Source organism: Balaenoptera acutorostrata, chromosome 3 (genome assembly GCF_949987535.1).
Source record: "Balaenoptera acutorostrata chromosome 3, mBalAcu1.1, whole genome shotgun sequence".
Taxonomy (NCBI): domain Eukaryota; kingdom Metazoa; phylum Chordata; class Mammalia; order Artiodactyla; family Balaenopteridae; genus Balaenoptera; species Balaenoptera acutorostrata.
The window spans coordinates 8,472,111-8,488,357 of NC_080066.1; the positions used below are offsets into that span (position 1 = coordinate 8,472,111).

Here is a 16,247-nt window from a genome sequence, read left to right on the forward strand (position 1 = left end):
CTGCCTCTGCCAGATCACCGTTAAGGTTCACTGTAAAGTAAACCTCTCACTGTCCTGGATTCTTAAAAAGTTTTCATCAATACAATGGGCCAAGTAATCATGGTTTCTGAGGCTTAGAGGTTTACAGTGAAGACCGTGGACAATGCTGTAGCAAAGGGAATGCTGTTCAAAGTCCAAGACCCCTGCCTCGATTTCCAGCCACTTCCTATCCCCTGCAGAATGATGAAGGGCAGGGCCAGAGTCAGCCCTGTGATTGTCCTCTACACATGCCTATCCCCCGTTAAAGCCCAGAGTCTCAGATCTGAGCCTGGATTTAATCTGTCCACTGTCTTCCTAATCCAGCCACAGATGAGCCCGCCTCTTCCTTCAGCCTCAGTGAGGGGTGCACCCCTGCTGTGGTTTGAATATCCCCTTGGAAATCTGCGTCCGTTCTGAATGTGGCGTGTTATACCCAGGAGAATAGATTCTTCCAGCTCAGGGGTTCCCTGCCCTCCAAGTGCATCGGAACCCCTTGGAGGGTTCGTTCCAACTCAGATAGCTGGGCTCCAGCCCCGGAGTGTCTGATCTGTAGGTCTGGGGTGAGCCTGGGAATTAGCATTTCTAGCAAGTTCTGACAAGTTCCCCGGTGATGTTGATGCTGGTCTGGGGACCACACTTTGAGAGCCACTCTTCTTGGTGAAGAAGAGATAAAAGCCTGAGGTGGGTGTGCAGCTCAAGATCAAGGAACCTAGGTCTCCCCGCTTTTACACCTGTGTCCTGGTCCACCTGCTCGGGCCCTTTGTCTCTGGCAGCCGCCAAGGGTACAAACGTAATAGCAGGTAGAGAGGAGGGTGGTGAACAGGAGCCCCAAAGCGTCTAACACGGAACTGACACCATTCAACTGTCAGAAATGAGATCCAAGGACTTCCCTGGTGGTCCAGGGAAGACCCTGAGCTTCCACTGCAGGGAGTGCGGGTTCGATCCCTGGTGCGGGAACTGGGATCCCCAGGTTTTTTGGCAGCACGGCCAAAAAAAAAAAAAAAGGAAAAGAAATGAGATACCGAGATCCAGGCATCTTCAAGACTGGAAAGCAATTCCTCTCTGTTACCGCCAACAGCTTGACATTAATAATCAATCCCGTGGGCTAGGAGATGAATCAAAAGAAAACTTTCCTGCTGAATCCACTCCCGCACCTACTATAAGCATCTTTATCTCAGGATATTAGAGCAATTTTTTCATGTCTGATAACTTAGTGACGAGGACCCCGGGCAAAGCTGTTTGGGCATCGATGGAGGTAGCTGAGGGCCCCTGCCTGCCCCACTTCTGCAGTGGCTGCATCCTTAGGACCGGGACCCTCGGCCTTTTCCCTGCCCCCCTTCCGCTGCTCAGCTAAGCAAGAGGAAAGCTGGGCAGACGGGGGAGGAGGTGGAGAGGTGTGAGCCGTGCCCCGTGACCAGGCCAGGGAGCGCTTCAAACTCGGCCCAGCCCTGCAAGGTAGGTCCTGAAGAACGGTCCTTAACTGCTAGGCTCCGTGGGGAGGTTTCCCCCGCTCCGACTTAGGAAAGGCCACGGGTCAGTGGAAGGAGAGACCTTGCACGGCAAGTGTTCCATCAGTCAACTCGGGGAACTTCTAGGACCTGTCCATCTGGCCATCACTGCCACCAGGTCTGCGATTGCTGCCCCTCTGACTTTTCATGTGCAGGAGAAGATGCCTTCACCTGAGGCCTTGCAGTCCCACCTGGAGGGGACAGTTTTCCATCCCCTACCAGATGGAAATCTAGGCTAGCCTCCCACCCGTGCTTTTCATCCTTTAGTGCGTCCTGCCTGACTGCGTGGGGAGAACACCTTTTAGTGATGGGCTCCCAGAGAAGGAGAGGGCGTCGCTCTTTCGGGATGGCCTTGGTTTAAGCACTCTTTTTTTTTTTTTTGATAGAGGAAGTAACTGCAGTGGTTTTTAAATTTATTTATTTATTTATTTTTTAAATTATTTATTTATTTGTTGGCTGTGTTGGGTCTTCGTTTCTGTGCGAGGGCTTTCTCCAGTTGCGGCAAGCGGGGGCCACTCTTCATCGCGGTGCGCGGGCCTCTCACTATCGCGGCCTCTCTTGTTGCGGAGCACCGGCTCCAAACGCGCAGGCTCAGTAGTTGTGGCTCATGGGCCCAGCTGCTCCGCGGCATGTGGGATCTTCCCAGACCAGGGCTCAAACCCGTGTCCCCTGCATTGGCAGGCAGATTCTCAACCACTGCGCCAGCAGGGAAGCCCTAAGTACTCTTTTTATGACACTTTCCAGACCCTATGATCTACCTCTCACTCAGGAAATAGGATACAAATAACCTAGTATCCTATTGGATCAATTATTGTCTCTCCTTCACCTACTGCCTCATGCTAAAAAAAAAAAGATGGTATCTGATAAATAGTCCTGAAAAGCATTCTGAGAAACTGATCATCACTTGAGAATTCTTTCTGCTACCTCTAACCCTGTGCCTAACACTCAGTAGAGTAGATGTTCCATACACGATTTTTAAAATGTTTTACATGATTTCCCCATGACTCATTTATTTACTGACTGGAAATTTGTACCTTTTGACTCGCTTTACCTATTTCACCCACCCTCACCCCCTGTCTCTGACACCCGCCAGTCTGTTCTTTTTATCTATGAGCTCAGGGTTTTTTGGTTTTAGTTCGTTTGTTTTTAGAGTCTATGTATCAGTGAGATCAAATGGTATTTGTCTTTCTCTGATATACTTCACTTAGCATAATGCCCTTGGGGTCCATTTATATCGCAAATGGCAAGATTTCATTTTATTTTGTTATGGCTGAATAATATTCCGTTGTGTGTGTGTTATAGTTACAATTTCTTTATGCATTCATCCACTGGTGGACACTGAGATTGTTTCCTTGTCATGGCTATTGTGAATAACGCTGCTATGAACATGAGGGTGCAGATATCTTTTCCAGTTACTGTTTCATTTCTTCAGATAAATACCCAGAAGTGAAATTGCTGGGTCATATGGTAGCTCTATTATTAGTTTTTTGAGGAACCTCCACACTGTTTGACATAGTGACTGCACCAACTCACATTCCCACCAACAGGGTATGAGGGTTCCCTTTTTTCCACATCCTCGCCAACATTTGTTGTGTTCTTTTTGATGATAGCCATTCTAACAGATGTGAGGTGATTGCCCATTGTGGTTTTGATTTGCATTTCCCTGATGACTGCTGATGTTGGGTATCTTTTCATGTACCTGTTGGCCATTTGTATGTCTTCTTTGGAAGATGTTTGTTCAGATCCTCTGCCCATTTTTTTTTTTATAAGAAGCTGTACAAGTGTCAGGTATTATTACTTTGTTACATTGTTTACTATTTAGGAACTATGCAGACTGCTGAGTGCCTGAAATACAGCTGGTGCTTATCAAATGCTAATTCCCTTCACCTGTCACTTGAAATGTAGCCCCTGTTCTTGGCCAGTTGCAGTAGTTCTCAACCTCGGCTGCACGTGGGACTCACCTATGGAGTTATTTATTTATTTATTTATTTATTTATTTATTTTTGGCTGTGTTGGGTCTTCGTTTCTGTGCGAGGGCTTTCTCTAGTTGTGGCAAGCGGGGGCCACTCTACATCGCGGTGCGCGGGCCTCTCACTGTCGCGGCCTCTCCTGTTGCGGAGCACAGGCTCCAGACGCGCAGGCTCAGTCGTTGTGGCTCACGGGCCTAGTTGCTCCGTGGCATGTGGGATCTTCCCAGACCAGGGCTCGAACCCGTGTCCCCTGCATTGGCAGGCAGATTCTCAACCACTGCGCCACCAGGGAAGCCCCTGCCCATTTTTTAATTGGATTTGTTTTTTGTTGTTGAGTTGTATAAGTTCTTTATATTTTTTGGATATCAGTCCTTTATCAGATATATGATTTGCAAATATTTTCTCCCATTCAGTAGGTTGCCTTTTCCTTTTGTTGATGGTTTCCTTTGCTGTGCAGAAGCTTTTTAGTTTGATGTAGTCCCATTTGCTTATTTTTACTTTTGGTGTCAAATTTAAAAAAATCATCACCAAGACTGATGTCAATGATACACGATTATTAAAATTAAATTTTGAAGGATACTAGTAAGAATCCTGCATGTGCTGCATTTTAAGAAACTTCTACATTCCCAGAGTGTGTGGTAAGATCCTCGTTCCTTGCCAAGATCGCTCATAAACCTGCCACTAACATTTTCCCTCAAATTGTACTGTATCGCTTTTGTCATGATGGTATCAGACCTTCAGAGGTTAATCTTGTCAGACCAGGCTCCTCCTGCAAATACCATCCTTCCTCATTATCTTTCATTTATCCTTCCACCCTTGTCTGTACCCAAATTGTGCCGTAACTGAGCCGTGTAACCACACTGTGATATTGCTACTGTATAAACATTTTTTCTAGCTCCCGAACTTTGCTAGGGACTATGCATAACATTTAAAAAGTTACAGCTTCTCTCCTCAAAGAGTTTGCGTACTATTTACTGATGTAAAACAGAGATAAAATATTTCCAACTCTTAGTAACTTTGAAGGTGATTTTCCTATTTAACAAGAGTACATCATTACAAAGTACTGGACTTCAGTCATTTTAAAGCTATCTGAGGTCTCAGATGCTAAAGAAATGTTATTGGTATCATTAAAGAAGTCAGAAGTCCACACTTATTAATGACCTGAGCCAGGGGCTAACATCTCAAAAAGAAAAGGTCTGCAGAGTTGAAATGATTTACTAAGGCTCGGGGCCAAGACCCTCTGAGTTCTTCGGTGGTAACACCCAGGGCTGTCCCGTGGGAGACCTGTAGTCCTAGTAGAGACCCTTAGAGGTACTGAGCCTTCTGAGCTGTGTCGGATTAAAAGGGGTCAAGCCCTCACCTCCCAGAATTGCACTGGATGAGATTCAGACCCTAGGAAGGTTATGGAACCCGCGTCCCAAATCCATTCGTGAAGGGACTCCGGCAGGCAGGCTTTGAAAGGAGGTGAGGACCCTTGTCCCAGAGCATCCCCTGGAGGAAGGGACATTGAGGCAGCTCAGGGCGCAGCCCCCCTTCCAGGCCGGCAGAGCCTCACCCCCGCCCCCATCTTGGTCTCCTCACAAGCTCTGCACCTCTGGGTAACCAGCCAGCCTGTTGCCTGACCACTGCGGGGTGGGAGAGGCGGGGTGGTGACAAGCAGGGGACGATGTAGTCACTGTGCCCTAGGAGAGCCTCCAGATTTTCCAGGGTTCAGATAGAGTTTGAGAGGACAACTGTGAATTCAAAACATTTGCTGATGATGATGATTTCAGAATTCAGAAAAAGCATCCGAAATCCTTTCTGTGGGAACTTTAAAGGGTTTATTCCTCTCTTCCTTACCCCCATTTCTTGAAATCTCAAAAACAGATGGGAAAGGGGAAAAAAATGGAATGACAAAAGAAAAAACAAAACAACTGCATGCTGAACACGCATGGCCTTTCCATAGCTCCTCTGAAAGCGAGAAAAAGTGTAGGATTGTCCCAGCGTTGCTTCTGGAATTTGCCATCCCAGAACAGTTCTGGTTTTAGTAGGAGGGGAGGGGCTCAGGGAGATGTGTTTTTGCTCTCAGCCGATTTAAAGAAAATGGCACAGACTGGCTTAGGAGACACCCTGTGTTCTGCAGGCCCATGTGGGTTGTGCATTAACTGCCCCCAAACAAAAAAATGTTACTGCACATCCTTTCTTAGAGGAATAGAACAATGAGACTGATGCTGGCTTTTTGAATGGAAATACAGGGCCAGAAGCCACCCACTGTCTCCAAAAACAAAATGGCATGTTGTGTCTATAAATAGGAATTGGGCTGTGGGATTAATGATACAGCAGTTGAGTCATCGTCATTGTCAAGGGCAGGATTGCAAAGAATGTGGTGATGGATATTTGGTTAAAAAAAAAAAAAAAAAAAACGAAATATAACAAAACCCTGCAGTCTGCTGGGATCCCCCGGCTCTGTCTGACCCTTTCCGCTCTGTAGAAAAACATGTTGTACTGAGTGTAGGGCCTGCTCTGCCTGGGACCCATCCACGTCCATGACTCAACTCTTCACACGTTCGCCCTCTCTGAATGCCAGCACTTCCTGCCATTGTTGGGCAGTTTATTAATAACTAACATAATAACGAGGGTGCCAGCTGTTTGCTGTCTCTCCTTCCAGAGAACTGATCTGATAGGGGTCTGCCAGCTTTGTGGTCAGGGCTGTATTCAGCTTAAAATACACGGCCTGAAGTTGGTATCAATCACATGATGTTTGGGGGCTTTTTTCTTCTTCTTTTCATCTTCATCCTTTTTTTTTTTAAATACAGATTTTATTCCTACAGTTCAAATTTATTTCCTTTATGTTTTGCAATTATTTTATGTCAATTTTTTTTTAATTGGGGTATAGTTGTTTTACAGTGTTGTGTTAGTTTCTACTGTACAGCGACGTGGGGTTCCCTGTGCTATACAGCAGGTTCTCATTAGTTACCTGTTTTATACACATCAGTGTATACATGTCAATCCCAATCTCCCAATTGATCCCACCACCACCCCCCGCCACTTTCCCCCCTTGGTGTCCATATGTTTGTTCTCTACATCTGTGTCTCTACTTCTGCCTTGCAAACCGGTTCATCTCTACCATTTTTCTAGATTCCACGTATATGCGTTAACATAACGATATTTGTTTTTCTCTTTCTGACTTGCTTCACTCTGTATGACAGTCTCTAGATCCATCCACGTCTCTACAAATGACCCAATTCCGTTCCTTTCTATGGCTGAGTAATATTCCATTGTATATGTGTACCACATCTTCTTTATCCATTCGTCTGTCGATGGAACTTTGTCAGTTTTTTTGCTGCCCAGCACGTGGGATCCTAGTTCCCCAAGCAGGGATGGAACCCACGCCCCCTGCATTAGAGGCGTGGAGTCTTAACCACTGGACCGCCAGGGAAGTGCCGTTTCCATCCTTTCTTTTTGGCTCTCGTTCTGTCTCTTCCCTCTGTTTCTCTCCAGCCTTTCAAAGGTTCTGTTATCGGCTGCCTGTCTCTTCTTAAGTCTAATGATGCCCAGGATTCCAGGGGCCTTTCGTGTTGGTCCCGGGCTCAGTGCCCTGCAGATGGGCTTAGCCGGCAGCACTGCCAGAGGGCTCGCCTTCTGCCAGGGTGTGTTTATATGGGACTGTGTAACCGGTGAGGGCTGCGAAATCTCTTTCTGTGGGATGGATGTTTCTGGCCGTGGCTTGAGCAGGACAGGCCTGAGTCAAAATTGTGAGAAGACAGAATGGTTGTCCCTTTCTGCTCTCTCACTGGGGGTAAAAACAAACCTAATAAAGCCATTTATACTGATATAGTTACACCCTCCCGTGTAAAGGAATATTTGCCTGCTAAAGAAAACCAGGGCAGAATGATAATCTGTAACCTTAGTGAACGACTTTGATGGAATTTTAAAAACTGAAAAAGAAATATCGCCGTCCCCTCCCGTAGCCTTTGCTCTCTCTTCCCATTTATTGAGACCAGCCTTCTCAATATTACAGTCGAATCACAGAATCTTGGAGCCAGAAGGATAAGCCCCCTTATTTCACAGTATAAGAAATGGAAACCGTATAAATTAACTCATAACAGTGGTTTCAGCTAGATAATTTACCAGATGCTGCTAATTTTTTAAATCAGTGGTTCACTTCTCTCCCTCCCTCCCTCTCCCCCAACCCCGAACCTTTCTCTTTTTAATCATCTTTGTACCCTTCACCCTTTGGTGAAAGTGCCACTGAGCACTTTTTTTTTTTTCTGAGTCCCAGAGACTCTTCGCTGCCACCAAATGGTGTTTATTTTCAAAGCGCTCCCATTTCACTGCTCTTTTACATGCACTGTTTTATTTTTAAAATATCCGACCCTAATGAAAAGTTCTCCAGGCGTGCACTTTTCATGTGAAAAAATCACATTTCATTCCCTGAGATGCTCTCCAGAGATCACACACAGTTATCCTGAAATCTGCCAGGTGGCTTTATTTCCCATGTTCTCTTAGGATATCTTTTCTGTAAGGAATTCATAATTGAGGATTTGTAAGGCAAATAAATATCTCTTCATCATAAAGGGTTCAGACCTTTTCCCTTGTATTTATTCCTGGGGTGTCTGCCAAAACTTTTCCTTAACAGCTTTTGTAGATCTGCTGGGAATATGCCTACTTTCTTTTTTTTTTTTTTTTTTCCGTAAAAGTCTAAACAGACAGATTGTCATTTCCTTCCCTTACTTTTAGGACAACAGATTTCTTTCTTCTTTGGGGTACTGTTTGTTTCAAATTTCCCCTGCTTTCAGAGAGGAAAGAACCCCTTCTGTCTCCTGAGATCAGCGGGGCTGGTCATCAGAATTCCATCTGTGTAAAAACAGATGAGCCCCGGTTCCTGACAACATTCTGTTTAAGAGGATGCGTTCTCATATCCGGTGCGGAGTAGCCCAGAGTCTTTTGAAAGATTGGAGCACGTTCTCCATCTCAGCCCGATGAGGACATCCTTCCCCACGTTTGCTGGCTGGGAGGGGAGCTGCCGTTTGTGTGAGCTGGCCCTCCCCACGCATCCTGCCCCAGGGCACCAGCTGCCCACTGGGCGACATCTGGAGTTCCCTAGCTGGAGCACGAGAAAGTCCAAGAGGCGGTTTCTCCAGAGGTGGCAGAAATATCTCCGCCAACAACATCCCTAGCATCCGGGAGTTCACTCGGGAGATTTCCAAAGACCCACTGAAAGTGACTTTCTGATCTTCAGTGCATCATTCAAACACTCCCGGCTGTGTTTGGATTGGAATTGTCTTCTTTGGGGTCAGATCTTTTTATCCTCCTCTCCAGCCAGCTGAGGAGTGACCTATTTCTATAAAGGATGTGGATTGAAAAATGATCATCAGAGAGCCAAAAACAAAAGACATTTTCAGTCTGGGTTCATTCAAAGAGATATTGACTGAGCAGTAAGCAGGGTGAAAGGTTTTCCAGAGAACTAATCTGATGCTGATCATCCTGGCAGCGGACCACAGGGCGACTCAGCCTCCTCAGACCTCGTCAGCCCTGCAGGTTAATTGCCTAATTGGCCTCGGGATGTGGCAGCTGCCATCTCTCCCGTTCAAGTGCGTGGCTCATCTCCTTCCTCCCACTGGACAGCTTTTCATGGCCGGACCCCAGGCTCTCTGAGGGCTGGACCCACGTCCAGTTACCTGTCTCCCCCACCCCACCTTGCACACAAAAGGTGCTTCAGAGACTTCTGTGGCTTCCTTGGCGCACCTGAAGGACCCGTGGGCTCCTCCTCTCTGCCTACGTGTTCCTCCGTGCGGTCCCGCAGAAAGGGTCTGGGCTGGAGAGGCAGATAGGCTGGCACAGTAACCGTGTTTATTACAGCCAGACCCAGTTCTCCTACCCTCATGGTGCTTCCATTCTAGGGATGCAGCAGACCAAACCGCCAAGTTGGAATCCCAGCTCTGCCTCCTAACATCCCAATGACCTCTTCTGTGAAAATGGGGATAATGTTTCTGTGAGGATGAAATGAAGTAGGACGTGTGGGAAGCTCCTACCAGGAGTTCTGTAAAAATCCCCTCCCTTCCCTTCTTCTCCCGAGTTTCCTGCATGTGCACCTTCCACCAGCCTTCTAGCTTCTTGCCTATTCGCTGTTCTTCCTCTTTTACATTATGAGGCTCCCCAGAATTGGGGTGCCAACTCCTAACAAAGGCCAGGGGACACTCCTGAATACAAATAACTACAAATACTCATGTAGTGCCTATTACGTTCTGTTCTAAGCATCTTGCAAGCCAATGCGAATCAATCTCATTTGATTCTCCCAACTTTTGAAGAAGTCCTGTTTTTTAAATTTATTTATTTATTTATTTATTTTTTGGCTGCATTGGGCCTTCGTTGCTGTGCGGGCTTTCTCTAGTTGTGGCGAGCGGGGGCTACTCTTCGTTGCGATGTGTGGGCTTCTCATTGCGGTGGCTTCTTTTGTTGCGGAGCACGGGCTCTAGGCACGCAGGCTTCAGTAGTTGCAGCACATGGGCTCAGTAGTTGTGGCTCATGGGCTCTAGAGCGCAGGCTCAGTAGTTGTGGCACATGGGCTTAGTTGCTCTGCAGCATGTGGGATCTTCCCGGACCAGGGCTCGAACCTGTGTCCCCTGCATTGGCAGATGGATTCTTTTTGTTTTGTTTTGTTTTTAATTATTATTTATTTGTTTGCTTTTATTTATTTATTTGGCTGTGTTGGGTCTTCGTTTCTGTGTGAGGGCTTCCTCTAGTTGAGGCAAGCAGGGGCCACTCCTCATCGCGGTGCGTGGGCCTCTCACTATCGTGGCCTCTCTTGTTGCGGAGCACAGGCTCCAGACGCGCAGGCTCAGTAGTTGTGGCTCACGGGCCTAGTTGCTCCGCGGCATGTGGGATCCTCCCAGACCAGGGCTCGAACCCGTGTCCCCTGCATTGGCAGGCAGATTCTCAACCACTGCGCCACCAGGGAAGCCCGGCATGTGGATTCTTAACCACTGAACAACCAGGGAAGCCCAGAAGTCCTGTTTTCATTCCCACATGAGAAGGGAGGGAACAGATGTAGAGCAGTCATGTGACGTTGCCGAGTCCTCACAGCTAGTATGGCACAGAGCTGGGACACAAGCCCTGACTTGTTAGCTCTGAACTACTACCAGAAGTCTCCGGAAGCTACCAGACCAGTTGACGTTTCCCGAGGTGTATTCACATCACTCTTTCCTACAAACTTGGTGCTACTTGAAAGTTTGACCACCACCAACAACGAAGTATTTATTCGCTACTTAGATCTTTCAAAGGCATTCAGATCACTCCTAGTTTTCCTTGGATTCGTGCACCAATTGATTATGCTTGGACAGTCCTTTCCAGCTAGCACTTGGCTACTGCTCTGTCACTCTCTACATTTTGAAATCTCACTCTTCTGGCTTCGGTAGAGAGCATCCGTCCATCTTCGTACTTCGTTAATCCCAAACAAAGCTCAGATTAAACTCTTACTTAGTATTCAGGTTTACAGATAATTTGCTTTGGCCTGTTGATAAGATGCAGAGGTCAGTCCTTTAGGTGCTGGTTGATAATTAGACATTTCCTTTTGAGTTGAAGCAAACTATAGCAATAGCTGGGAGAAGGACCAGAGTTGGAGGGATGCGTGTCTGTTCTGGAGGCGGAGATGGGAAAGAAAAGAGGAGAAAGATGGCGCTGTATGTAAGGGTCCTTTTGTAAAAATTGCAAACCTGACTGCTAGAGGTGAGAGGGAACTGCCTCAGTAAGCTGTTTATTTCAGTACTAGATTCTTCGAGTTTGGCGGAATCTTGGGGGTTAGTTAACTGGTCATTTTCTAGTTGGGGACATCATGGCTCTGAGAGGTTAACAACCCGAGATCTGACACCAATTAACAGCTGACACGTGTTGGAAATCCAGGTGTCTTTTATCCTTCACTGCTCCTCTCAGAGAGAGCGGATTTCCATCTTGTTAATTTCTAGGGGGCTGCACGTATAACCTTGGAGTGGGGTTGCCTGTGAAAAGGCATGTGTGTGTTCACGTAACCGGAAATGGACAAATCATAGTAACGGAGAGCTTCTATACCGTTCATCAAGTGCAGCTGCCGACTGGAAATTATTTCTGTGTCTAGAATCGTTTTAGATGTGCTCACAAACCTTTAGTTTGCAAGAGTCTCGTTGCCCTGCGCCCCTGAGGCTCTTCTGACTGCGTTTCTCCCTGGATTCATTCTGTTCTGTCACTTGAGAGGATGAAGAGTGACTCTCTGCCTCCCGATTTCTGCCTCTCTGGCTGGCCTTCCTTTCAGATGTCACGCGTGCCGTTCAGGGGATGTCTAGAGGGTGACAGCGTCAACATCTCAGAGCACTTGGGGCTCCTTCTTCTGATACTCTTGAGTTTCGTCAGTGCTCTGTGCTGTTGGTGTGGTCATCTCATCCCTGGGCACTCGGCTGCCCTCCCCCCAGGGTTGCCACATTGGCCTGGTTGCAGGTAATCGCCCGACAGCTTCAGATCCGACAAGCTCCAAAAGAGAGCAGCTCTCAGCACTCAGCACGCTTGCCCAGACGGTACATTTCCTTTACAGAAACAGAGGCACCGGGAACCTCTTTTTCAAATGCATTGTGACAAGAACCCCACTGCAGAGCTGTCCTAGCTTGAGGGTGGAGTGGGGGGCCCCAGAACCTGCCGAACCCCTTGACTCCGTCCCAGCCTCATCCACAGGCGCACCAAAGGCATAAATGCAAACCCAGGGGCTCAAGAAACGAAATTTGAAAACAGTGCCTAGACCTCTGTTGCTCCTTCTAAAGATGAGCTTTGGAGCCCGAGTGGTAGCTGCGTTGCACAGAGCTTCTCTTCTTTGGCAAATGGCTCCTTGAGTAATGGTGAGGAAGTCATTTCAATCATTTTTGTCTTTCTAATTCTAGCCGGAATGTCCCTGTGTGGGTATGTGCACTCACTCAAGTTAAGTCCACCCTAGATACGGGGGGGGGGGGGGGGGGGGGGGGGGTTACCTGTCCCAGGTACAAGCTAAATGCCGAATGTGCGTGATCTCATTAGTCTTTACAGCAGATTGAGGAGGGCAGGTCACTTGTCCAAGGTCACCCGTCTAGTGAGTGGTTTAGAGCGCATTAAAACCAGATCGTTTTACCCTTTACCCACCATCCAGGTTAGATGAAAATGGAACTCTGCATGTCTAGGCCAGGCCAACTCACTTACTTTGCAAAGACTTGACTTGGTACCTGGCACCATATTCCTCGTGAAGCAACTTCAAGAATAAAGGTGTGAAGCAGAGCCAGCCAGCATTAGTGGTGCCAGATACGGAGAAGGCCTCTTGAGCCATCACTCTGTCTTATATGGGTTTGGTATTTAGGCTAATTATTATAAGTAATCATAATTTAGGTACTGCTAATGAGCTCAAGACCAAAGCTTAACTAATCCATAACTAGAGATCAGATCATCCAAAAATTCTGGGCTTTACCACCAGGAGTTTAATGTTGTGATTTTTGCCATTCTTGAATATAGTTCATTCTTAGATTTGACTTCATAAATCATCATCTCCTATTGAGAGGTTAGGCAGGGGTGAGAGGGAAAACAATGAATTTTTCATTTGTGCTAGAAATCCTTTCATCTTCTTGGACCCAAGTTTCCCCAGGTCTGTTTTTTTAATCTAAAGTCTGACTTCCTTCCAGTATTATTTTACCTTCTTATTAATTCTTTAGATGATGGAATAATAGAGCGTAGCTCATTAAATTTTCCTGCGTCTTCACCTGTGATTGGTGACTGTGACTCAGGGAACAAGATTACGATTCAAAATGATTTAGCTGTGTTACATTAGATGAATGTAGACTGCAGATAGTTCAGGACTAATAAGCTCAGGGTAATTGACTTATGGGGATAGAAAACCTGAAGCATTTCAAAACGGGGAGCCTGCAGTAATGTCCAGCCATGTGTCACATGAGTACGACACCATGTGGATTTAGTATCTGAGAACCATGAGGTAATGGAGCCTTCGTGAGGGTCAAGCTTTCGCTTGAGTTTGCTATTGAATTTGGAAACATGCAATTGAAGCAGGACGAAATCCAGGAAAGAGCTACAAAAATGATTAAAAGTTTGGAAGGTCGATTCTATAAAGAAACAACCTACAGGTACTAGATTTCTTTACGGAGATGAGATACAACTTAATTATAGCATCCAACCATACGATTGACAACATTTATTCGTTTGTTTATTCAAGCTAATATTTATTAGCTACTGTGGAGGCATAAAGATGGTACATTCCCGCAGTGATGGAGATTCTCTATTTCAAGCTAGAATGAGTCAAAATGTATTGTACCTAAACACTGAGAATTCTTGAAGATTAGGGTTATAAGAACTTAGGTGCCTGGTAATTGAGGGAATATGGGGATTCCTGCTCAGAGCCTAAATAAGAGTCAAATCTTATATTTATGGGGATGATTTGAGCATCACAGGGTTGTTGTTGGTTTTTATTTATTATTTATTTATTTATTTATTTTGCTGCACCAGGTCTTAGTTGCAGCATGCAGGAACTTTGTTGCCACCTGGGGGATCTTCGTTGCAGCATGCGGGCTCTTTAGTTGTGGCATGCAGGCTCTTAGTTGCAGCATGCGGGATCTAGTTCCCTGACCAGGGATCGAACCCCGGCCCCCTACGTTGCGAGCGCGGAGTCTTAACCACTGGACCACCAGGGAAGTCCCCATCACAGAGTTTTTGATACAAAAGCATAGAAGTCCCTTCTAGTCTTGTGATTCTGAGACGCCTTCTTTAACCACTGGAAGAAACAGAACAATCGACTCTGGGAATTCTGATTGGATCATTGTCAAATCTGTCATTCATTCACTGAATTGTCCCGAAATGTTTCCTAAGGAAATACAATTCCTACCCCTCCCTCCAACAAATCCCGCTAGAATTTTTACTGGTATTGCAATGATTCTCTGATTTAGTTCCTGAAGAATTGACATCATTACAACGTCTGGCTTCCAATCCATGACCAGACTACATCTCTCTCTTGTTGGAGGTCTTTCGTTTTTCTCAGCGGAGTATTATACTTTCCATTGTAGAGATCTTGTCCATCTTCCATTAGATGGATACCTAGGTGTTCGATGTCGTTTGATGCTGTCGCAGATGGCGTGATGTGAGCCCCTTGAAGGCACACCCAGTAATGCCCATCCGTTTCTAAGACTTCCGCTGTCCATGGACACGAGAAGCAAGCAATAATCAGCTTTTCCTTTCTCAGGGAGTCAAGGCGCCTTGTCTAGCCGTCCAGGTAGAAAAGGTATAATAGCTTCACTGCAGGAAACCTATTTCAGAATCCAAACATTGCAGCCCAGAAATGATTCTCTGGTCTACCCTAAATCTCTCCAGTTGGCATTTCAGCATATTTTCCTTTTGTTTGGTTTACAGTTTTTGCCTTCCACAGAGGTTTCCTATCTAGCAGTCTGCTATTTGACTCGTCAAGCAGATGGTTCTGTGCTGCATATAAAAATATGTATAACTTTTATTTGGAGGGAATTTGCTCATGTTACAGTCTCGAGTTCAAAAAATACAATACAAATCTAATTTTATTTTTTAAATATATGTGCTTAGGTAAAAGGGCTAAAAGAAAATGCAAGACAGTGGTTATCTCTGGGTGACTAGCTTATGGATTATTTTTGTACATGTCTACATTTTCAAAATTTTTATGATAAACATGCGTTATCTTTGTACTAAGCAAAAATAAGCGTTTTTAAATAGAAAAAATTAAAACTTTGTATTAAAATGGCTGGCTTAAACTTTACTTTCCCCTTCACGGCATAAAAAGTCTATTAAAATTTGCTAGTGAAATTGAAATGGGTGTGTGACATATCTTAAGATAATCAAAGAAGAGGCGTGTAAATTTTCCCGCCGGTCCTTCTGACCAGCTGTAAATTACCCAAAGTGCTGAGAATCCGCCCCTCACCCTTGGAGCTCTGGGCACCTGTTTTATTTCACACTCTCTTGATTCCTGGGGTAAATCCCACAGTCACAGCGTGGGCTCCGGTTCAGTTCCTTTGTGGTCCAGATGTGCGTCCCCTCGTCAGCTGGCCTAGTAACCCCACTGTTAATTGACAGGTTCTCAGGAGTCAGATAGCTCGCAGTCGGCCAAGAAAGACATGCTGGCAGCCTTGAAATCCAGGCAGGAAGCTCTGGAGGAAACGCTTCGCCAGCGGCTGGAAGAGCTGAAGAGACTCTGCCTCCGAGAAGCGGTAAGCATCGCTGGTTCGTCCTGTGGGACTCTTGTGTTGTCTGTGCCCTCATCTGTCTTCGCATATTTATAAAAGGCAAGGGTCGGCGTCATAAAGGGCATAAGAGGGAAGCCAGCCCTCTTCTGTTGATGGCCCCCAGCCCCCGGGATGAGCCCCATCAGAAACAGGAGTCTTGGACCATAATGAAAACACTCTGACAGCAGTGAAAGTGGGTCCTGGCAGAATCCCAAAAGGGACCCCACTAGGGGCCAAATGCCAAGTAGTAATAACAGTCCTAATAACAATTGTAAACAACAACATTTGCATGGTGCCCCATGGTTTATAAAGCATTTCCTCATATGATAGTTCCCACGCTGGATGGAATGGTTTGCCAGCTTCCTAAGATATTGTGCCTGAGTTTATCCTTGTGGTGGCTTTTGTTTCTCTTGAGTGTATTTCAGATTTATCTTTGGAAATCATAGTGAGGAGCACCTTTGGGCATCAACGAGGAAATCAGGATTTCACTTGATATAAAATCCCCTTCAAAACTCATGATCTGGTGAATCTTTCAC

General features: G+C 46.0%; 1 protein-coding gene across 10 annotated transcripts in view; it reads left to right on the forward strand.

Annotated features, from left to right (window-relative positions):
- The window catches only part of FRMD4A (FERM domain containing 4A), a 474,406-nt gene that overhangs the window by 423,822 nt on the left and 34,337 nt on the right, over positions 1-16,247 (forward strand). For all 10 annotated transcript variants that reach the window (XM_057544411.1, XM_057544410.1, XM_057544409.1 and 7 more), the window contains one exon: positions 15,563-15,696. In XM_057544411.1, the coding sequence (XP_057400394.1) occupies positions 15,563-15,696 (134 nt within the window). The remainder of the gene's footprint in view (positions 1-15,562; positions 15,697-16,247) is intronic.